At 40.9% G+C, this 23571-nt stretch overlaps 1 protein-coding gene across 3 annotated transcripts in view; it reads right to left on the bottom strand.

Moving 5' to 3' along the window:
• smchd1 (structural maintenance of chromosomes flexible hinge domain containing 1) overlaps window positions 1-23571 on the bottom strand; it is a 37715-nt gene that overhangs the window by 13008 nt on the left and 1136 nt on the right. Inside the window, exons 2-26 of one of the 3 annotated variants that reach the window (XM_086306496.1) lie at window positions 19607-19682; window positions 19338-19496; window positions 19136-19218; window positions 18906-19039; window positions 17984-18098; window positions 17671-17790; window positions 17385-17548; window positions 16232-16325; window positions 15874-16135; window positions 15621-15738; window positions 14096-14288; window positions 11952-12217; window positions 11815-11854; window positions 10456-10656; window positions 10249-10362; window positions 9807-9913; window positions 9543-9625; window positions 9260-9373; window positions 3951-4028; window positions 3744-3863; window positions 3510-3654; window positions 3263-3365; window positions 2992-3064; window positions 366-505; window positions 48-176 (exon numbers count right to left, since the gene is read on the bottom strand). In XM_086306496.1, coding sequence (XP_086162622.1) covers window positions 48-176; window positions 366-505; window positions 2992-3064; window positions 3263-3365; window positions 3510-3654; window positions 3744-3863; window positions 3951-4028; window positions 9260-9373; window positions 9543-9625; window positions 9807-9913; window positions 10249-10362; window positions 10456-10656; window positions 11815-11854; window positions 11952-12217; window positions 14096-14288; window positions 15621-15738; window positions 15874-16135; window positions 16232-16325; window positions 17385-17548; window positions 17671-17790; window positions 17984-18098; window positions 18906-19039; window positions 19136-19218; window positions 19338-19496; window positions 19607-19682 — 3231 coding nt within the window. The remainder of the gene's footprint in view (window positions 1-47; window positions 177-365; window positions 506-2991; window positions 3065-3262; window positions 3366-3509; window positions 3655-3743; window positions 3864-3950; window positions 4029-9259; window positions 9374-9542; window positions 9626-9806; window positions 9914-10248; window positions 10363-10455; window positions 10657-11814; window positions 11855-11951; window positions 12218-14095; window positions 14289-15620; window positions 15739-15873; window positions 16136-16231; window positions 16326-17384; window positions 17549-17670; window positions 17791-17983; window positions 18099-18905; window positions 19040-19135; window positions 19219-19337; window positions 19497-19606; window positions 19683-23571) is intronic. The other 2 variants (XM_086306497.1, XM_086306498.1) reach the window with 2 other exon arrangements.

The raw sequence follows: 23571 nt of genomic DNA, 5'->3' as shown, positions 1-23571 counted from the left end.
TTGGAAATTTTCTTCTGAGCAGAAGAATTCTTTTTTTTCTAACTCACAGGCATCACAAATTGAGCTTTGAGCTCTTGTTGCTCTCCTTTCATTATTTTCAGGTTAATGGGCTTTGTCACAAGCTGGCCAGCACCGGTGCTGCTGCAATCAGTGACCACCGGGGGGAAACCTTTAACCTGGAAATGTTTGAACAAAAACAAAAAGATTCAGCCTGCGTAGTTTTTTGCCTTACAGACAGAAACAAGACACAACTGAAAACAAATAGACCAACATATATAAACAGCTCATTATGGTCTTTCAATAAATACAGTTTTCTATGTTTTCACAGAGGCCCCTGTGACTTCCGAACAAATCCATGTTTGTACCTCGCAGCGGACGATCTGTTTGGGGTTAGCGGTGATATTTCCAGCCTCGTCGTGAACTTCGACATGAAACGTGACCTGGTCTCCGTTCTCCACATCGATTGACGTTTCCTCCGGTTTGACGTGGAGGGAATTTGGGATACCTGAAAAACAACAGAAAATCAGGGAATCTTTAAGAAAAATAAGACAAAAATCTAATTTACCTTGTCTTAATGTTAGCAGCCAACAGATTATCATTTGAACCACAGCTAAATGACATCTGTTACCTTTACAGTGAAGCTACAAAGTCTCCTGGGGACACTTTTTTTTAATCCTAAATGGTTTTGATGGCAGACGTCTGATCAGAGGTTTAAAACTCAATCAGTGTATCTACTGCTAATGTACTGCTCTCAGAGCCACGAGCTGCACACCATCAAAGTTAGATCTTTTTACCTCCCAAGGAACTTCAGTTCACCTTTCAGCTGTTTACGTCATACAGTTGGCCTATGACTATGGACCAACTGTATGACGTCATTATTGGACTTGAGAAAAAAAATCCTGAAGCTGTCTTTATTGCGCTTCAACAGAGCCAACATGAAGAAAGTTCTCCGTAAATACTGCCAACATCTCCTTCCCTACAAGAGGTGATCAAATACTGGATCATTGCTACACTCCATTCAAGGACTGCTACAAACCCCTCCCCACCCAGCTTTTGGCAAGACAGGCCATTGTTCCATACTGCTGCTGCCTGCATACAGACAAAGACTTACAATAGGAAAAAACAGTTTCCAGGGACATCTACAAATGGGACAGTGAGGCTGAGGCTAACATCACCGAGGATCTCTCCTGGACCCTTCACACAGACACTGCAATCAGGAAAGCTCGCCAGCGACTCTACTTTCTGAGGAAGCTGAGGAAGTTTGGCATGAATGCCAACATTGATGGGTTTAGATTTTGTTACTGTCATTTGTATTTAGAAATATTTAACCATATATGCTTAGAGGTGTATAATCATTTGTAGATTGAAAGAATGTCTCATCCTAGGAGGTCTGTAACAGCTCTGTGTAGCATGAAGGGGGAGTGCGTTCACTCCCTCTACAGAGTGTTCCGGCGTAGATCACACCTCCTAGGAGAGGTCGTATCTTCTCTTGCTGATATATGGTTTAGCAAACACACGTATATTTCTTTAAGTATAAGAGCCTTTTGTTCAGAAGTCCTGGCACCAGCTTTGGGGAGTCTTCACAGGGTCACACCTTGACCCACACACACACACACACACACACACACACACACACACACACACACACACACACACACACACACACACACACTCATCCAAGTGACTTCTTCAGTCTCAGAAGTCACTTGGATGAGTGACGAAACGTTTCTCCCACAAAACGCTGCGTCCAGATGAACAGAATCAACTTTTTAGAGATTTACTTTCCTGGATGATTGAGAATGCATGAAGCTGAAATTTGTACTGAAGAGAGGTGAAAAAGTTTGACTGTCTTCTGAGAACAAATGGTGCCATGAGCGGGGTTTGAACCCGGGCCTCCTGGTCTCAAGGCGGCTAGAAGAAGCTGTAATTTGTGTTAAAAAGAGTTTTAAAAAAAAAGTTTAACTGTTAACTGAAAAAAAATGTTGCCATAAGCAGGATTTGAACCCGGGCCTCCCGCTCTGAAAACAGCTGCTCATCTCACTGAGCTAAAACACAGCTCACCTCAGCAAGCAAAATCAGTGACCACACTGATAATGTGGTCCATTCATTTCAATGGGACCAAAAAATTGCATAAAACATTTAATATCTCAAAAAGTATAGAAGTTATGAGCACCAAAAGTCATAGTCAGCATTAGCAGAAATAGCAGAATAGTTTAAAATTTGAACGGTTAAAATCGCACAAAAACTGTGAAAGTAGTTCCACGGTGAAGAAGCATGGAGCAACTAGAATAAAGTATAAAGAATAAAGAGAAAGAGGAACTCAATAGTGTGAATGCCTGTGAGGCATTAAGACAACTAGGGCTGCACTGTGATGTGGTGGTTAGCACTACTGCCTCAGAGCAAGAATCCAACCATCTCCAGGTACTCTGGCTTTGTGCTTGCTTTCAGTGGTTATTCTAAATTGGCAGCAGGGATGAGTACGACTGTTGGAAGCATCAGATGCTTGACTTTAGTTAAATGCGTTACTTACACTTTTAAACTGTATTTATATATCTTTTTTCCTCATCCAAGCAATCACTTCTGATCAAGAGAGTATACACTTGAAGCATACTTCAAATGCTGTCAACAAGATTGATTTTTTGCCAAAACCTTAGCAATGGATAAGTGAACTAGACATGAAAATAAATTATTTAAATATAATTATCAACGTTTAAGTGCCAAGGATGAATCCAGTTGTTTCATAAAGTGTCTCAAAAGAAGATGATGCTCAACCAAAACTGATCTTCGAATCCCTACGTCGTTGTTGTTTGCACAGTCTCATCAAGATTGGTCCAGTCGTCCAGGAGCAGATAGGAAACATAAATCTTCTATATTCTACGATTATTATAGTGTGATTTAAGCATTTAACAATCAAGATTTCTGAAAGGACATAATGCACATGAGAAACCAGTACACAAACTGTTCAAAAATCATAAATAAATGAGGGGTTACCAGGAAGAAGACTGATCTTGATGGACTTAGTGTGTTGTTTCAGGCCAGGCAGGGTCACTTCCAGGTCATAGCTCTGAAAATGCAAACAAAGCACATAAAAATAAATCACCAAATCAGCTAATAATTTTTTGACTATTGACTTTCAAGTAGTTGTTACACCTCTTGATAAAACTATGACTGTACTATTAGTAGTTTATTTATTTCTTTTAAGCAGTCTTCCATGTGACGGGCAAATTTATGTTTTCGTAGCGTAGAAATCATTAGTTCTAACCTTGGATTGCTGGTAATTCAGGACTTTTCCTCTCGCTTTGACATTTTTGATGGTGAATGTGGTTCCACTGCTGGAGAATGTCCCATAACTCAGATCCAGACCACTAAAAAATAAATAAATAAAAATAAATAAATAACAATGGCCGTGTTACAACACTGTTAAATGTGACATAATAAAGGCACAAAGGCTTTCATACATATTTTTTTTCTCAAGCATTTAAAAATTCAGTAGCATTAATGAGACTCACCAGCATTTGAGCTCAGGTGTGAGTTTAGAAGTGAGGGTCGTTGAGTGGCCATAACCATCTTTTATCTGCAGAGGAATGTCAAACGGCACGCCCACTCGCAGCGTGGGGCTCATTGCACTGATATCAAAGCTTGCTGCATCGCCCTCTGACAATAGAACAAAGGAGTGTGTCTGTTTGGTCAGAATGGTGGGAATAATGATCACTAGCTAAACACACAGCATTCTTTCTCCTCACCTTTAATGGTAAACTTCAGTGTGAACGTTGGAAGCGCTCTACCGCCAAAGCTGACAGCGTTTGTTTCATGGACCACTGTGTTCAAATTCAGTGTGTACTTTCCCAGCTCAGTCAGGTTCTCTGTCAACAACGGCTCAAATATGATCTTTCAGCAGACAAACGTCAGGGCAACCAAGATGAAGGATAAGAAAATTAAAAGAAACTCACCCATTTTTTTGAACCAGAAACCATTATTTCCTAAATGTGGGGCAACATAAGCAGCAAGCTCTTTGTCTGACTTTTGACCTACAAATGAAAAAGGTAAAATAATAAGAATAATTTAATTCTATAACAGGTGGAGCAAACACAGAGAGAAAGTAGGCTGAAAAAAAGAACAACTGCAAAACAAGGGCGAGAACCTGAAAAGTTAGAATTATGACTTTTTACACTTTATGACACATTTAATTTGAAGATTTTTTGGTAGTTTTGGCAACATGTGGGGCTGAAAATTAAAGATTGAAGACACTTTACTGTCATTATTTAGTTTATTGTACAATAAATTGTACAGTATTGTAAGATGGTGAGATCTAAATCTGTAACTGCAAATGTATTGGTGTTAATGAGGTTGGAGAAGTCACTTGAATGTGTGAGGAAATGTTTCTTCCACTGAAAATACGTCCAGATTAACAGAATCAACTTTGTACCAGTAAAGAACATAGTTTTAAATAGCTCAATATAGTTTTATTACCACTTTGACTTTTAGAAGTCAGCTGTGACATGCATTTGACCTCTGACCTCTGACACATCTTTAAAATCTTTAGTATTTTGACAATACACACCACACTTGTTAGAATCATAGTTTCTAAGTTATGAGGCTTTTTTTGGTCAATTTTTGACAAATAAATCATTAAGTTTAAGACCTAATGTAAATAAATTGTTAACATGACCACTCTCTACATCCCTACAAAGTTGAATCTGATTTCATTCAAAACTTTTTGGACTATCTCGTTTACAGACAAAATGACACCCATGCAAACGCTACCAAAAACATGACCATCTGTGAGGCAACTAGTACCGTATTTTTCGGACCATAAGGCGCACCAGATTATAAGGCGCATTGAGCAAAACAAAACAGTCAGATATGTCAAACTTTACTCAGTTCATTCTTCTTGCTTCCTCCACTTCCGTACCATTTATAAGTGTCAGGGGTAGACATTTGTTCTATCACAAGTAAGAGAAATAAGACACTGCAGACCGACTCAGAGAGTTTTAAAAACGTGCGCACGGGTGAATGTCTCTGGGAAGACACACACATCGAGTGCAGGCTTGCTTGCTTTATTTATAGGAGAAAGTAAGTTACATAGTACTTCCTCTTCTGTAAGCAGTCGGGGAGAGGTTAGACGTTAACTCAGTGCTTATCTGACCTCACACCCACACACATACTGAAATATAACAATACAGAAGTACAGTGGGGCAAAAAAGTATTTAGTCAGCCACCGATTGTGCAAATTCCCCCACTTAAAATGATGACAGAGGTCAGTAATTTGCACCAGAGGTACACTTCAACTGTGAGAGACAGAATGTGAAAAAAAAATCCATGAATTCACATGGTAGGATTTGTAAAGAATTTATTCGTAAATCAGGGTGGAAAATAAGTATTTGGTCACCTCAAACCAGGAAAATCTCTGGCTCTCACAGACCTGTAACGTCTTCTGTAAGAAGCTTTTCTGTCCCCCACTCGTTACCTGTATGAATGGCACCTGTTTGAACTCATCATCTGTATAAAAGACACCTGTCCACAGCCTCAAACAGTCAGACTCCAAACTCCGCCATGGCCAAGACCAAAGAGCTTTCGAAGGACACCAGGAAAAGTATTGTAGACCTGCACCAGACTGGGAAGAGTGAATCTACAATAGGCAAGCAGCTTGGTGTGAAAAAATCAACTGTGGGAGCAATCATCAGAAAATGGAAGACATACAAGACCACTGATAATCTCCCTCGATCTGGGGCTGCACGCAAGATCTCATCCCGTGGGGTCAAAATGATCATGAGAACGGTGAGCAAAGATCCCAGAACCACACGGGGGGACCTGGTGAATGACCTGCAGAGAGCTGGGACCAAAGTAACAAAGGTCACCATCAGTAACACACTACAACGGCAGGGAATCAAATCCCGCAGTGCCAGACGTGTTCCGCTGCTGAAGCCAGTGCATGTCCAGGCCCGTCTGAAGTTTGCCAGAGAGCACATGGATGATACAGCAGAGGATTGGGAGAATGTCATGTGGTCAGATGAAACCAAAGTAGAACTTTTTGGTATAAACTCGACTCGTCGTGTTTGGAGGAAGAAGAATACTGAGTTGCATCCCAAGAACACCATACCTACTGTGAAGCATGGGGGTGGAAACATCATGCTATGGGGCTGTTTTTCTGCCAAGGGGACAGGACGACTGATCCGTGTTAAGGACAGAATGAATGGGGCCATGTATCGTGAGATTTTGAGCCAAAACCTCCTTCCATCAGTGAGAACTTTGAAGATGAAACGAGGCTGGGTCTTCCAACATGACAATGATCCAAAACACACCGCCCGGGCAACAAAGGAGTGGATCCGTAAGAAGCATTTGAAAGTCCTGGAGTGGCCTAGCCAGTCTCCAGACCTCAACCCCATAGAAAATCTGTGGCGGGAGTTGAAAGTCCGTGTTGCTCAGCGACAGCCCCAAAACATCACTGCTCTCGAGAAGATCTGCATGGAGGAATGGGCCAAAATACCAGCTACTGTGTGTGCAAACCTGGTAAAGACCTATAGTAAACGTTTGACCTCTGTTATTGCCAACAAAGGTTATGTTACAAAGTATTCAGTTGTATTTTTGTTATTGACCAAATACTTATTTTCCACCCTGATTTATGAATAAATTCTTTACAAATCCTACCATGTGGATTCATGGATTTTTTTTTCACATTCTGTCTCTCACAGTTGAAGTGTACCTCTAGTGCAAATTACTGACCTCTGTCATCATTTTAGGTGGGGGAACTTGCACAATCGGTGGCTGACTAAATACTTTTTTGCCCCACTGTATATCATGCTTATCTGACATCACACACATTGAAGTAAGGAATGCATCATGTTCTCTTTAACAATAAGCTTGGTTATGTTGAAATATATGAACACATAAAATATAAGGCACACTTGATTATATTGTATTATGTAGAAAATCTTCTTACAATAAGTCTCTCAGTCAGAACATGGTATATCATGCTTAGGTGGAAGCAGGAAGTTAGCTCGCCAGTTAACTTCTGACTTTCTTCTCGTTTGGCTCTCGGCAAAAGGCAGTCGAACTTTTTCTCCTCTCCTCCTTCCCCTTATCTTCCCTGCTTAGCCTCTTGTGTCCTTGTCTTGTCTCGTGTGTATTACTTTCCCTGGAACACTCTCTCACAGTCTGTTCTCTAAACCTAAAAGAGAATTCTAGATTTGATCAACTGGTCTCTGAATGCTATTGACACCCTTTTCTCAACGAGAAGTCTGGGCTCGGGAGAGCCCAAGTGCTCTGGAGGGACTTTCCCTGCCGGATACACGATGGACGGGTGGCAGAAATGGAGGGTCGTGTGCCTGGCGGGACTGTCGATCGAGGACGCTGAAGATATCTACCTATTCGGAACCATGATAACAGGGTTCTTGCTGATCGGAGCTGGCTTGGCCCTGGTTTATCGGAGAATTAAGAAAGCGGAACCGGCTGTTCAAACCCCCCCCCCCCCCAAGGCTGCCCGCTGGGATTGAAACGATGGGACGAGGCGCGACTTCTCAGAATGGGCTCACTGAGTGCAGCATGGTTAAGACCTTGGAGGAGCTTACAGCTGCCGTGAATACTCAGAATAACACCTCTGAGCGTATATTGGGTTACATAAAGGTGAGGTCTGCTCAGAATAAGACCTCTGAGCGAAAGTTGGATTACATCGTGGAACAGCTCACTGCAGTCGTGAGTTCTCAGAATCGGCTCTCTGAGCACAAGAATGACAACACCACGGAACTGAAGGTTAATAACATCATGGAGAAGCTCGCGGCTCTCCAATGGGAGATTGAGAGACCAGTGTTGGAGTGTTAAAGAACAGCTTTGAAATTCTCATGAGCTGCTCGCATAAAAGAAAAATCAATAACATCAACATCATAATGCAGATACCCCCTCGGCGCCAGCTGTGGGCTCCAGGCTGGAGCCGAACAAAAACTCCCTGATAATGACTGTGTGTTGACTGTTCTTCCCACTCTATGCAAGGCCACCTGGGTTGGCCGCTAGACTGTTTACTTAGCCTGATAGGGTGAAGGACACTGTCTCAGCTGAACTCTGGACACGCACACACATACACTTACACTGATAAGCACTCACATATCGCCCCTCCCCTTCCAATGCCTTCGATGCTTGTTGCCTCCTGGGAACACGAGGCGGGTCTGGGCCCGCGCAGTGGCAGGATGGCTGCTGTGTTGCCTGGGATTACTCCTCATCCCCTACCCAACCCTGTTGCTGGTCACGTGCTCTATAATGTTGTGCTGTGGACATTTATGTACTTTCTGTGCAGAGGAGTTTTTTTGTTTCCTGTTCTCATGCTGTCCTCCATAGCCCAGCATGAGTAGAGGTCTCTTTTTTTCCTCTTGTACTTTCCCATTGTAGTGTACATTTCAGTGTTTTTTCTGTAATGCAACCGTTGTCTGACTTGTATCCCCATGTGATGGCTGTGTTGTGTGTGTAAGGTCAGGGGCGGGTTCATTCCACTGCAGGGCAACCTGCCACTGCATGTGGCGAATAAAATTTGAACTTGAACTTGACTCCGGTAAATTTAATAAATTCTGTTTTCATGGATGCCTGGATGTTAAACTTAATTGTTACACCTGGTAAAGCAGCAACGCTGATAATTTTATTAAAGATGAAAGAATTTAGACCGTTTTTAAATCTCAGTGATGCCGCAGTGTTTGTTTGACTTTGGGATCTGAAGTGGATGGAGTTTTGGACCCAGATTACTCCGCGAGGCTCCTGACAACGGTAGCCATAATGCTCCGATAATCCATCAAGCAGTGCGGCTTCGTAGCGTATCAAAGTTGTAGTAAAACATGTTTTGACAGATTTCTGCGCGGCGCGTACTACATAAAATCGGTTCGAGGTCAGTAAACACAACCAGAATTCATACATAAGGCACACTGTCGATTTTTGAGAAAATTAAAGGATTTGAAGTGCGCCTTATAGTCCGAAAAATCTGCATCTTTGTTATCACCAATTAGCTCCTACCTGCACACATACAGCACTTTGATAACTGAATTTCCCAGCATTAGCTGATAAATAAAATAGCTGATAAATTGCAATCACCATATAGCTCAAGTTAAGGCTTTTAAAAACCAACTCCCCAGGGTTATGTCAATAAATTGTAGTCTTGGAAACTTTGTTATAAACAGCAGAAAGACTTTTTCCACATTTTTTTAATTAACCACCTATTAATTAAGTTATCATGAAAAGAAAACATATCAATAGGATATCAAATCTGTAATCAAACACTTACCATGATGGAGTAACGTGAGCTTAACACACAGTTTTGTCCCTTTTCCCTGGCCCACTGAGGACATCCGAGATAATTTCTCTCCCCTCTTGTTCAGGATGTCAATTTTAAGAGGCCCTGAAACGACACATCAGACAAAATGTGAGGAATGAGCTTTGAGCTATACGGGACAGGAATGGGGGAAGACTTTTTTTGAACACCACTGTTTGATGCAAACAAATTATCTGTTTGTTTGTTTTTCATAACATATGAAGTGCTGTGGTATGCAAACACTGCAAGATCTTACCTAAAGTAGTCCCAGCAGAAAGAATGGCATTATTTTGCAAGGGGTTACCATTGGGCCATTCCACATTCAGCTTATCTGGAAGCCTGAAACAAACACATGTCATTCACCTGAACTGAAAGTCTAATTTTTGAGTCAGAATGAGGAGAAAGATTTGCAAAAAATAAAGCAACCCAGGAAACAGAGCATCTACATCACAAACAAAAAGTGAATATTAGAGAGGAGCAGTTTGTGTAGAAAAAAATGTCTCCCTAACTGCTCACTCACTTCTCAGAGTCACTGTCGATAGTTTTCTTGATGGTTTCATCAGTGGCTGTCTTGTCGATCTTGGAAATGGGAACGATCTTGTTCATGTCCCAAAGTGCTTTGGGCTCCTGGGAAGAGATTTTTCTTAAATCAGTAAACTCAATAAAAGAACAAAGAAAAAAAAAGGGATTTATATAAGTGAATTTACTGAAATAATATGGAAAATTAAACCCCCCCCAACAAAAAACTGATGTTTTAATAGTGATTCAGATGACTGTCAATAGATTTTATTTACTTTTTCGCTGTTGTTTTTTGCCCTTTATAACATAGACACAAAGAAATTTTATCACACAATTTTTTATCACTGATATTATTCTTAAAACCTTTTAATGCGACATTTTCCAGTTTTGGAATTGATGTTCGATCAGTTTCTCAAATCAAAGTTTCATAATTGCCTTCTTACTCGAGACACTTCCACCTGTCCTCCCGTGGCATAGACGTCTCCATCGTAATTTCCATGCAGCAAAAATTGAACCACTTTACCGTACAGAATGGGATTTGTATTGTGCGTCTTCACCTGTATGAGGAAGCATAAAGAGATCAGAATGAATGTAGAAGAGGGAACAATAAGAAATTACATTTAAGTAGACAAAAACCAATAAATGCTCACAAGTTGGCCTGTTTTGTATGTCCTGCCTCCCCACTCGATGGCGGAGAAGACTGCCCACGGATGCTGCATTTTCTTACTAGACACATCTGTCCGTGTTTTAATCTCATTGAAGCCCACAAACTTGATTTGCTTGTCGAACTTTTCATTACAGTTTCGAAGCCATTGTGTGAACTCCTTCTGGATGTTACCTCTTGACGATTTCTGTTGAAACGGAAAGAAAATGTTTAGCAGAGAAAAGCAGGCAAAAACAAAGACCTGAAAACAGGACATGTTAAATATGTTACCTCGCGGTGTTCTGTTACTAACAGGTAGACAGAATGTATCCAACAGTCACTCATCATTAATACTAATATTGGCGACACACCATATGTCCAGTCATGAGCTGCTTAATTTCATGCATGTGCAAAACACACACACACACACACACACACACACACACACACACACACACACACACACACACAGTGGTTAAAGCAAATAGTGGGACACAGTCTCTCTCTGGCACACACACACGGGTTTAACTTTGTGCTGAACATTAGGGGGGGGGGGAATTTGTTTTAAATGCCAGAGGACCACCAGCATTTTTGCTTGTCGGCTCTCCACTGCTGTATTGCCAGATGGTAAAAATACCACATGGTGATTCTGCTTTTTTATGTATATACATTCAATCATTTACATCACTGTATTGACATCAATAAACTACACCAACAACTATACACATGACCTCATAGAGCTAAACTTTGCCAAGCCAAGTATTTGATGGAGCCTACAGTCTTCAATAATCCATGCCTTGCTTCCTCCTGTTGTCTGCCAACAGCTGAAGAAGGCTGTGAAGTTTTTTGAGCATAGGTGTTCATGGCCTGGATATGTAACTGACTTTTTCATTGTCCTGAGAACCCTGAACATAGCCTTTTTCCAATCTCTAAAGCCTACACTAACAAAGGCAGGGTCACACTTTGTTTTTCAGGGTTTTCCCGTCAGAATGTTATGTGGAAAACAAGTTCCTGTGTGTGTTGTGGCTAACTGTTGACGTCTCAGAAAGTGGTCAATTAAACGTCCTGATTAGGGCTCTTAGTTTCCAAGCATCATTATCCTGAGGTTATAACACAGTTGTTTGCTAATCTTGAGTGATTTGAATAAACTTTGGAACAGTGAAAACACTGCACCCTTTGTAAAGTGGCACTGTAATGCAACCAGGGGAAAGTTGTGAAGCATTTTTGTTGAAACGACAACACACATTTAGCTCGCTTCTGCACTCTGAAATAACTATATATTAAATGATTGTATTGCACATATTAACAACATTTTTGACATTGTTAAATTTTAAAAAACTCTATTAATATATCCTTGGATTCTCACCTGCCCAGTTGCCCGACTGTTGCCCTCACCATATGACTTTCTGTGAGTAAACCACACGAACCAGATACAAATCAGTTCAGTGCTCTGAAAGTGTGTGCTTGCATGCACAGTTATTTTTGTTTTTTTATGCCTGTTACCTGGAAATCTGTGCCTCCTGTGCAGCCTTTCTCTGTGCTTTATCCCCCTCTCTTTGGTCATCTGACCCACTGTCACCTCCTTTCTCTTGCCCAAGTACTACACCTCCTCTGTCGCCTTCTCCTGTCTCTCCTTTTTCACTTGCTGCACCTCCTCTATCACCACCTTCACTCTCCTCTGCACCTCCTCTTTTGCCTCCTCTCTCTCTCTCCTCATCTCTGCTTCCTTGCTTCCCTCTTTGATCACCTGCTCTGCAAACCTCTTGACCCTGATATAAAAAAAGCTCAGTTAATTTTTAAATGGTTTGAGAGAGCTGGTATATATCACATCAGCATGTTCCCTTACCAAAAAGTTGGAAAGCATTTGAAACACCTTTTGCCCTCCTACCAGCACATTAACATAATTTTTCTTTTAATGTTGTTTCAGTGATTCCCACACAAGTTTACTGTAATACATTTAGACAACATTCTTTTTACAGTATTATATAATTATAACATGTACATATACACAACATTCCTCTATTGTTTGACCTGCCTTTCTCTTTCTCTCCTCCCACCTCTACATGTAGCACAATGCTCCCCACCCGACACACACACACACACACACACACACACACACACACACACACACACACACACACACACCTCTACATGTAGCACAATGCTCCCCACCCGACACACACACACACACACACACACACACACACAAATGTGCTGTTAGGATGGACGTGCTTCATTGTGAGTGACACAAATTGACAGGGGGACCACCATGAGAACATTTGTAATAACAAACTTAGTCTAACACTTTAATCTCCCTCACTCAGCTGAATGTGGACATTTTAAACTAACATAAAAGAAGTGGCTAAAGCTAAAGCTATCCACAGCTCAGAATATGCCAGCAGCCTCGGTATGAGCAAAAGATGAAAGCGCTTGAGAAAAATTATGGAGATGAATGAAAAAGCAAAAAGGGTCCAAATTGTGTTAATATATAAACATACCGATCGTTTGATTTGTCGTATAAATCTGTTACACTTGCTTTTGTGTGTCGACATACAGTATGTCAGGTAAAGGTTCGGGTACAGCAGCTCATGCACATTTTTATTAATCACAGCACTTTATTTTAAGTTGTTTAGGTGAGAGAAGATCATCTAATGTTGAGTATTTTATAAATGCAACAACTCTGACCTTTGACCTATGTTAATATCTCTATTATACCAAAGCAAAACACTAGACAACAATTAACACTGGAGTGCTTAAAGGTAGCTTCAGTGCACAACACACTTTATTAAACACTGGAATATTACATAGGTTAGCACTAAAAGATCTTTAATTCTAGACAACATATATATATATTAGAATTAAGGTTTGGATATCAACCTAAGCTGAATATTATGTGTATATGATGTGCTCCGTTGTATCCCAGGTTTTGTCATGTTTAAAAAGTGTTCTTTTGAACTGGAGAGGATGTCAGCTGGATTTTATATATTTTATATACGGTAATAGACCATCAAAGTAGCAGCCCTTGGTTTACTACCGGACACTCTCCATCAGTTGTTCTATATCCAGAGAAGCCGTTTGGATAAGCCATAAAAAATCCACAAAAAGTCCTGTCTTCATTTCAAGCCCTACCAGGACCCTAGATAACTGAGAACCTACACAGTCTTCAGGTCAGAGAACATGCTGAAGATAGTAAACACTGATAAAAATATGGGATTTTATAAACACCTGCCAGAATTAAGAACAGTGATGGGAAATGTTGTTAAACCTGAAAGCAGGTCACAGCTGGGTCAGCGTAATAAAAATAAGACCACATAGTCTCCGCCTGAGTGCATGTGCCGTAGGCAATTCCATACATTGGAAGTACTCATTCTGTAGCTCAGGATGTGATCTGCTATAAATGAGGACAAGACATTGTATGCTTCAGTCCTACTTTGTAAACTGCTCTGTACAAAATGAACAAGGTGGTTTTAATGTTGAGGCTGACTGATAAAGTAACCGTAGAACTCTTCTCTTCCTGTTAACAATTCTCATAATAAATCAGATCCATTTCAATCCTTTATCAATCATAATATATATCCGCTCAAGGGACTGAATGTGGTGCTGGAGTTCTGATTGTGAAAGAGCCAGTGAGAAATGGAGACGGTCACCTGTCCGTTCAGAACCAGTGAGAAGATAGTTTGATTGTTCTTCAGTTTCAGCTCAAGGTCCATGAAGGTCATCTTGTTTGTGGTGACCTGGAAATTGTCATCAGTGAAAAGCACTCCTGAAAGCCGACGGTAACACTCCGGGGGTATATTTGCTGCTGTTCTGCTGTTATGTTTACGAGAACACCAGTCAAACCTGTAACAAATGGAGCAAGACACAAGAAGGAAAGGATATTAAAGTAATTTTTACCACTATAGAATATGACAAATACAATGTGAGTGGCAAGGGGAAAAGGTTAACCTAGCTCTCTCTCATTTTTTGGAAGCACAGTTTAAAGCGATGCTGACAGCGCTGTCAGTCTGAACTCTCAGAAAAGTCTAGGGTTATTCTGTTTGTTCAAAGATTCAGTTCCGTTTAGTAATATCAGGTTAATAACATGAAGCATGCTGCTAGCAAAATATTCTCTGTTAGCTGAAAGTCAGTTTTAAATACAATCTTTTATTTTCTGACCTGTTATACATCTTTACACATATTCAGCTCTATACCTAAATGAATTATTTTTTTTAACTCGGTCCACTTAGTGAGAGGTCACAAAAAGAGTGACAAAAGGCATGGAAGGTTTAGCAGCTGATCTACCAGCAATGCATCTTTCAACATAGGTGTAGCCAGTCAATGTTAGTGATAACCATAATATGCCATCAGTAAAACTCAATCAAGTCTGAGAATATTATAACAACACATGAATAGCAGATTATGTGCTATCTGTTAAATACACAATCACCAACACAGCAATTCAAACCGCGGAAATTCAAAAGAAAAATAATCAATAAAGGCAAATCCTTCCCTCAAAAACAGGGCAAGTCTGCGGGGGTCTTAAGGGCCCATTATGTTCAAAGCATTGAATGTATGGCGTGCAAACAGTGACATCACAGAGCCGTCATCATCTAAAACACTGAATGACAGGTACTGCCACGCAGAGAAAACCTCCATATCAGTTGCTTTTGTTTTCTTCCAAAAGTCTCATCTTTTTGAGCTGTTGCATCTCTTTAATCTGTATAGTTTGGGAATATCTGAGCTTCTGCACTGACATATCACTGAAACAGTGGTAAAAACAAACAAAAGCATACATGTGTGTTTTCAACCCGGCCACACCGTTTGCACCAATTGTGTAAAGTTACGAAAAAACTGAACGTGAAGTGAAGTGAACGACTAGCCACAGAAAAAAGTTGCATCACTTTTGGCATTCGTGAAGACTGCAAAGGTCGATATGATAAAAGATTACAGGCTTTGTTTCCCCATTTTTCCACTGACACTATCCACAGATAGGTTCCTATGTGGAGTTAAACCGTATCCAACATCACAGCATGACAGGGACCTATATATGACAGTGGAATCAATTTTCTCTGCTGACTCCTAGCCGTTATGTTAAACTCTGAAGTGAAAAGTAACTAAAGGTAAAGCCTACTATTTTAGACTAAAATGGGACATTAGTTTTTGTGAATATAAGTATGAAATGAGTGTAATTACTCAGCCACTTTGGTGCCAGGTATGAGCCGTCCATTCCAGAAACACTCAAAGATCTTCCTTTCTTCCTGAGTCACGAGTCCAGGCTCATTTTCTAAATTGTCATTTTCAGAAGACGCTGCTAAAGAAAATTACCCCCCAAAAAACAACATAAACAAAAGCAACGAAAAAAACAAACAAACAAAAAAACACAACTTCAAAATATGTCAAACTATAAAATCCATGAATGTATTAAATATGTTAACAGTATGAATACCATTTGCAGAACATGTATCTTTGGGATCTTTAGGATCTTTAGGATCTTCAGGATCTTCAGGATATTTAGGATAAGTCTCCCTATCATAGAGGAATGGATGATAACGCAGCACTCCCTCCACTGTGCCACCACCCGGTCCAGAGGAGGCCTTGAACTCAAAGGTGTCCGCAGCAGAGTTAATGTACAAAGTTTGCATGTCATCGTCAACTTCCCTCAGGTTCAGCACACGGGGACATTTGTTTGGTTTTTCGCGTAAAGTGATCTGTAAACGAGTAAAATGGTAAAGTTAGCCAAAACATACAAAAATTTAAATAACATACAGTATTTTGTAAAAGTCTACATTTATCTGAAGCCTCACCTGAATGTCAATCGTAGGTTGTTGAGCTGTCTTTTTAGAGCCTTGTTTCAGGTCATTTCCATTGACTCCATGAATGTAATAGTGATATATGTGTCTGAAAGTAGGACAAATGCAGTTAACAGAGTTTAATCCAAAAGCAGTTTGGAAATGATTGTGTCAGGGCAGCCTTCAATTGTTAAAAGGTGAATTTCTTAAAACGGGAATATTGCAAGATAAAAAGGATGAAACAAAAGGAGGAATAAAATAAAATAAATTAAAAAACAGAAAAAGAATGCAATTAAAACAACAAAAAATTGGAGGTGTAAAAATAAAAAATATCACATGTACATAAGTATTCCCAGCCTTTGCCATAACACTCAAAATTGAGCTCAGGCGCATCCTGTTTCCACTGATCATCTATCAGATGTTTCTGCAGCTTGAGTGGAGTCCACCTGTGGTAAATTCAGTTGACTGGACATGATTTGGAAAGGCACACACAAGTCTATATAAGGTCCCATACTTGACAGTGTATCTCAGAGGACCAACCAAACCACAAAGCACAAGGAATTGTCTGCAGACCTCCAAGGCAGGTTGAGGCACCGATCTGGTCTGATGAAACAAAGACTGAACTCTTTGGCCTTCAATGCCAAGCGTCATGTCAGGAGGAAACCAGACATTACTTATTGCCCAGTCAATGCCATCCCTACAGAAAAGTATGGTGGTGGCAGCATCATGCTGTGGGGATGTTTTTTGGCAGCAGGAGCTGGAAGACTAGTCAGGGTTTGCGAATGTTGGTGAATTCTCAGTGAATGTCTTTCAGTGTCAGAGATCAGATTTAAACCCAAATGAACATGTCTGGGAAGATCTGAAAATGTCTGTGCAGCAACGTTCCCTATCCAACCTGCAAAGAAGAATGGGACAGACTGTCCCAAAATATCTGTGACATGGTTGTACCATCACACTCAAAAAGACTTGAGGCTGTAATTGCTGCCAAACGTGCTTCAGCATAATATTGAGCAAAGGCTGTGGATACTTATGTACATTTCCAAGAATTTAAAACATTTTTCTCACTTTTTTTTTTTTTTTACTTTGTCAAAAAGTGGAACAAGTGAAGTGTTACGAAAACTTTCCGGATGCACCGTCTTTAAGATATGATGTGGATGAGTGAGCTCACGCTAGATGTCTGGTCCATGCATCAAAATTCTGTTTCAGGAAGGAGATATGCTTTTCCTTGAGTCCTGTAATAACTACGGCCGTGAAGCTTTCCTTCCCACGTTCCTCATCGATGATGGTACGAAGGAAGCGCTCATCTTCACTCACGTGTGAAAAGTCGCCAGGCTGTAGCGGGAAGATTAAACATCACTCAGAGATGGTGTTGACGCAGGGAGAGAGCACACCACAATCCAAAAATCATCAAAATCTTTAGCACATCTTTTAACAACATCTTAAAGTAGACTCACCTTCCTGTTTAGGATGGTGGTGCTATAAATATCCTCTTTGTTCTTTTCCTTTCTTTCAAATTCTTCTTCTGATAGAACCAACTCATGAACATCTGGTAACCCCACTGGCTTGCTAATCATCTAGTAATTTATGAAACAAAACAAACATATGTACTTAATTGACAAAATACCAAGAAATGCCCATCTAAAAACCACACATCTAATTTTCAAACTCAGTCCGCAATAAAGGAAACAAAGTTACATTTATTATATTTTATAATTTGGGTTTTAGATATTCTATGAAGTGTTTCACTGAGTTTCCACACAGACTTACTCTGACTACATTTCCAAAGTGGAAAACAGCTTGTTTTCCTCCAACTCCAAAGTACGATATATCACTATTAAGACTTCGAGGTACAGGATCAGGGCGGACGTAGTCTTCTTCTCTTCTGTAGAAAAGAGAAATATAAATGCATGGCTTAATTTGTGCCTTTTTTAAATTAAGATAGATGTTCAGAAGAAGAAAAAACAAAAATGCAAAATGATTTAAATACTAGGTTTAATTCAAAAGAGGCGAATGCATCCCCACCATTTCACATTTCTTTTCTTTTAGCAGCACATGAAATGTTTTCATATTTTTGCCTCAGACAGGATTTCAGTTGGCCTCCTTTATGATATTTTTGGTTTGTGGTGAGCCAAAGGTTCACCACAAACCAAAGTGGTCTGCATCAGAGGCCCCTTAAGCACCCAGACTCTACTACAGAGGCATGTTGGTGTAATATGGGCAGAATGTGGTTTGTGCTTGTTTTTAAGCAAAACTTCGGTAAGAAAGCCATCTGCTGGATTTTGCCCATGTTGCTCCCAAACTTCAAAATGTCATTCAGCATCAAGGGTGCCTTCACAGATTTTGAGGTGATAAGAAGCTGGAGTCCAGAGGACACAGCGTTCAAGATTTCCACATTTAAATTTTTGATAAATCAGATTGCAGGACGGTTTTCCACTTCACTACTCCACTCTTAAATGAGCTCATGCCACAAGAAGCCAGCAGCATTTCTGGATTTATACTCTTTTTACTATTTTCAATTAAACACGAGATTTATGTGATTTGCAAACTTCATTCTACTTTTATGTATTTGTTTTGGGTTTTTTTTTTTGTTTTTTTAAACAGTGTCCCAACTTTTGGAACTACTTTTGAATAAAGAGCTGGAAAGCACCACACTACTGTAATTTTGGAATTTAAAATAAAACAAACCAACCTTGCAAAACTGCCGGTTTCTTTTGTAAATTTGGAGTGTCTGTAAACTGCCCATTTATTGAGCTGCTTTGTAGTCATGCCACGTCCATTGTCCAGGACAATGACAGCAGGTTTCCCAAGACTTTCATCAAACTGCTGTTAAACAGATACAAATACTGAGTTAGCGCTCCTCTGTATATGTGACATTAATCCAGTATTCAATAATCATGTATTTGCAGTTTCAGAACCAACCATCCTTATCTCTATTATCCTCGTTCCTGTGTTTTTAGCTGTGGCTGAAAGAGAGTTGTCGATGAGCTCGGCAAGTGGATAGGCTGGAGGAGAAGAAAAAAAAAAAAAAAAAAAAAAAGATAAGCAGCGAGAAACAAACAGATCGCAAAAGGCTAATCTGTGATCATCCCAAGTACACAACCATGATCGTTTTAGCACTTACCTAATGACTCCTTGTTCTCACTGGCATAGTACTCATAAGTGCCACCCTTTATCAGCGTATCATAGTGGGGCGTAAACGATATGTTTTCCACCGTTGCCGTAGGCAGAACCTGGTGCTCGTCTTGCAACAAGTAAAGGGTGCTACCATCCTGGAGTTCCTCTAGAATAATTAAAAATTATTCAGTGGAATTCCATTAGAAGAAAAGCAGGTTCATCTTGATATTTCACTTAAGCTCAAAACACTCATCAATATCTGATAGATTTACTTACTAAATCTGTCAAAATCGAGAACAATTCTGTCAGTCGTTGCCACCACAAATGTCTCAAATGAAGGGATTCCAAATACCTGTAACAGTAAAGATGTAGTAATGGTTAGTGAGTCGTTTTAGACATAGATTTTATTAAATCCAACGCTGGAGAAACTCATTTGTTACAGCAACACAAGGGACAGGAAAAAAAAAAGAAGTAGAGATATATTGGAAAAATACAAATTGAAATAAAAACTATGTACAGTAAAAAATAAAAAAAATAAAAAAATAAAAATCGGTCAATCCTTCAAGCTTGGGTCCTCTACCAGAGACCTGGGAGCTTGAGGGTCCTGCGCAAGTATCTTAGCTATTCCTAGGACTGCGCTCTTCTGGAAAGAGATCTCCGCTGTTGTTCTCGGGATCTGCTAGAGCCACTCGCCTAGCTTGGAAGTCACTGCACCTAGTGCTCCGATTACCACTGGGACCACCGCCACCTTCACCCTCCACATCTTCTCGAGCTCTTCTCTGAGCCCTTGGTATTTCTCGAGCTTCTCGTGTTCCTTCTTCCTGATGTTGCTGTCATTCGGAACCGCTACATCGATACTACGTAGGTATTGATGGCCCGGATCTTGTTCTTACCATTCAGCTGACTCCTCAGGATTTGCCTGACCCTCTGCAGGTACTTGGTGGTTGCAGCTTTCCTAGCGGCCTCTTCATGGTTCCCATTCGCCTGCGGGATCCCCAGGTACTTGTAACTGTCCTCTATGTCTGCAATGTTGCCTTCTGGTAGTTTGATCCCCTCCGTTCTGACTACCTTCCCTCTCTTTGTTACCATCCGACTACACTTCTCCAGCCCGAACGACATTCCGATGTCATTGCTGTATATCCTGGTAGTGTGGATCAGTGAATCGATGTCTCGTTCACTCTTGGCATACAGCTTGATGTCATCCATGTACAGGAGGTGGCTGACAACTGCTCTGTTCCGTAGTCGGTATCCGTAGCCAGTCTTGTCAATTATCTCACTGAGGGGGTTCAGGCCTATGCAGAACAGCAGTGGGGACAGAGCATCTCCTTAGTAGATCCCGCACTTGATGGTGACTTGTGCTATGGGCTTGAGGTTGGCCTCCAGTGTTGACCGCCACATCCCCATTGAGTTCCTGATGAAAGCTCTCAGGGTCCTGTTGATCTTATATAGTTCTAGGCATTCCAGGATCCAGGTGTGGGGCATCGAGTCATAGGGTTTCTTGCAATCAATCCAGGCAGTGCACAGGTTGGTCAGTCTGGTCCTGCAGTCTCGGCTGACTGCTTGGTCTGCCAGTAGCTGGTGTTTTGCGCCTCTGGTATTCTTGCCCATCCCTTTCTGTGGCCCGCTCATGTATTGACCCATGTGCCTGTTCATCTTAGCCGCTATGATACCTGACAGGAGCTTCCACGTGGTGCTGAGGCAGGTTATTGTATTGTTCTGCCTCCAGCCTTGGTGGTGCTGTTCTCATATTGTTCCCCTGCCACTGAGAGTACACCTTGGCTGGTTCCGTGGAGAACAGCTGGTTTATTCTCTTGCCTTCTATCTCTCTGGTGTACCTCCTCAAGCGGCTGGCCAAGGCTGTGAGTCGTTGCTTGGCAGTTTCCAAGGTCTCAGGTATGGACAGCTTCCTGTACTTCTTAGGCACCTTCCTCATCGCGCCTTTCTGCAACTCCGATAGTTGGCTAACCTCCCTCCGTGCTACCTTGATCTTAGCCTCTAGCCTCCTTCTCCATGGAGAATACTGCCCCTTGTGGCTGTTCAACTTGTAGCCAAGCATCTCACTGATCACTGCTGCCGTATTGTAGATCAGCTTGTTAGTGTCGGTAATCGTGGTTGTAGGTATTGTCCGTAGTGCTGCATTAACATCATCTAGCAGACCTTCTGAGGGTACTTCACGTAATCTTGGTAACCGGCTACAGGGGGTCCAGGTTTCAAGTTTGGCCATGATCCTATCTTTCAGGTCACTTCATCATCATTAATCATTATGCTGGGTAAACCATGTCAAGGATGAAGGATGAAGGATCAAGGAAGCTTTATTGTTATTCGCATCACATGTTTACATGAGGTGGAATGAAATTATGTGCACATGGTCCCGGTTATCCATAGAAGTGAAAAGAAACAAAATAACAAAGAAACACAAAAAACCCCAGAAATAACAAATAACAAGTAATAAAATAATATAATATAAATAGAGTGCAACAACCTGAGTACCAGTATGGAGTATAGATATAGAAATATAGGTATAAATATTTTAGCAGCAAGAGGCCATGATGACTAGCATTGATAAAGTGACGGTGTCAGTAAAGTATCGGTAGTATAACAGTTCTTGTCTGTTTATGCATTGAGAAGTTTCACAGCTTCTGGAACGACGCTGTTTCTCAGTCTGGTAGTTTTGCATTTAATGCTCCTCAGCCTCCTGCCTGAGAGGAGAGCAGCAAAGAATGAGTGTGCTGGATGAGTTTGGTCCTTCGTGATATAGGTAGCCCTCTTCCTGCATGTGGATGTCAACACCTCACTTACAATCATACCTAAGAAAACACTGGACAAGCCTCTGTTGCATCTCAAATATGTAATGCCTCACTCATTACCAATGAATACTGACCTATCACGGATGCATATCTATGTAATATCCAAAAATGTATTATTAAAAATGAAAACCAATTCAGATAAAGATTCTTGGCATAAATTCGCCAGCACAGTGGCACAGACTGCACCGCTTACAGCTAGGGATGGGTACCGGTATCCAGTGCCATTATGGCACCGGTTCTGACATAAACGGTAGTAACCAGACCGAAAAGCAGCGCACATTTCGGTGCCTTTTTTTCCTGAAATGTCACACACTTTGGATTCCAGCCAATCATTTTACCTTTGCAAGCATAGTAGGCGGGCCCAGGTACGTATGTTCTTTTAGAGCAGAGCTACAGATTAAAAATACCCAAGGCGAAGCGGTCAAAGTCTGGCTGTACTTCACAACAAAAGATGCAAACTCAGCAGCCTGCAACAAGTGTTTTAAGGTGATACTGTGCAAAGGAGGTAACTCCTCGAGTCTGATGAAACACCTGGCGACGTATAGCATTTTGTTAAAAGCCGAGAAATGCGCCGTATTTGATAGCTTGCTGCGAGACCTCACACCGAGCACATCTACTGCGGGTGGGTTGCCTGTTATCGGACCCAGAGTTATCCCAACATCCCCCAAAAACCCGAAGCCTGCCAGTGTAGCAGAAATGATGACGGATGATGATGCAGCAGCAGCCGTTCTTCTCTGTGTGAGTAGCTTAATGTTGTCCGTGTGTGATTTACGTTGAGTAGGCTAACCACGTTATTACATTAATGCATGTAAGGGGAACTAGCAAACAGGCATCATAGTTACATGAGGCTGTCTTCTTGTTTGATGGCAGATACTCCCTTCACCCTGGCCAAAAAAGCTAAAATGACCAAAGAAAAAGTGGAAAACAGCTAAACATGAGAGGTTTTTGGACAAAGTTTGTGTTTTCCATTGATTAAGCACTGCTTCCAGCCAAGAGTGATGCCATAAATCCCCTATAGCTGCAGAAAAGGCTAACATTGTTATCTTTTTACAAAAAAACAGCTGAACATGAGAGGTTTTTGGACCAATTTTGTGTTCTCCATTCTTTAAGCACCGGTTCGAGCACCGTTTAAGCACCGGCACCGTTTCAAAAGTACCGGTTTGGTACTGGTATTGGATAAAATCTAAACGATACCCATCCCTACTTACAGCACTCTCAGTAGTGTCTGCCAGTAATACTAACATCCAAATAAGTTTGCAAACATGTTGCAAATGTGTTTGTTACTGAAACAAAGGGCTCCTATGAACATAACTCTTACTTACTGTATATAATTTTCATAGTTTTTCCTGGTTTAAAATTGACAGCTGATAATGAAAATTAAAAAGTAAAGAAGCACCCTTCAATCATGTTCAAACATGTTTACATTGCGTAATT

This window comes from Aulonocara sp. 'chitande type north' Nkhata Bay, linkage group LG9, assembly GCF_057382095.1.
Source record: "Aulonocara sp. 'chitande type north' Nkhata Bay isolate Kocher_YH1m ecotype deep benthic linkage group LG9, A_spYH_male_GT1.1, whole genome shotgun sequence".
Taxonomy (NCBI): Eukaryota; Metazoa; Chordata; class Actinopteri; order Cichliformes; family Cichlidae; genus Aulonocara; species Aulonocara sp. 'chitande type north' Nkhata Bay.
This window is presented reverse-complemented; position numbering and strand designations above follow the sequence as displayed.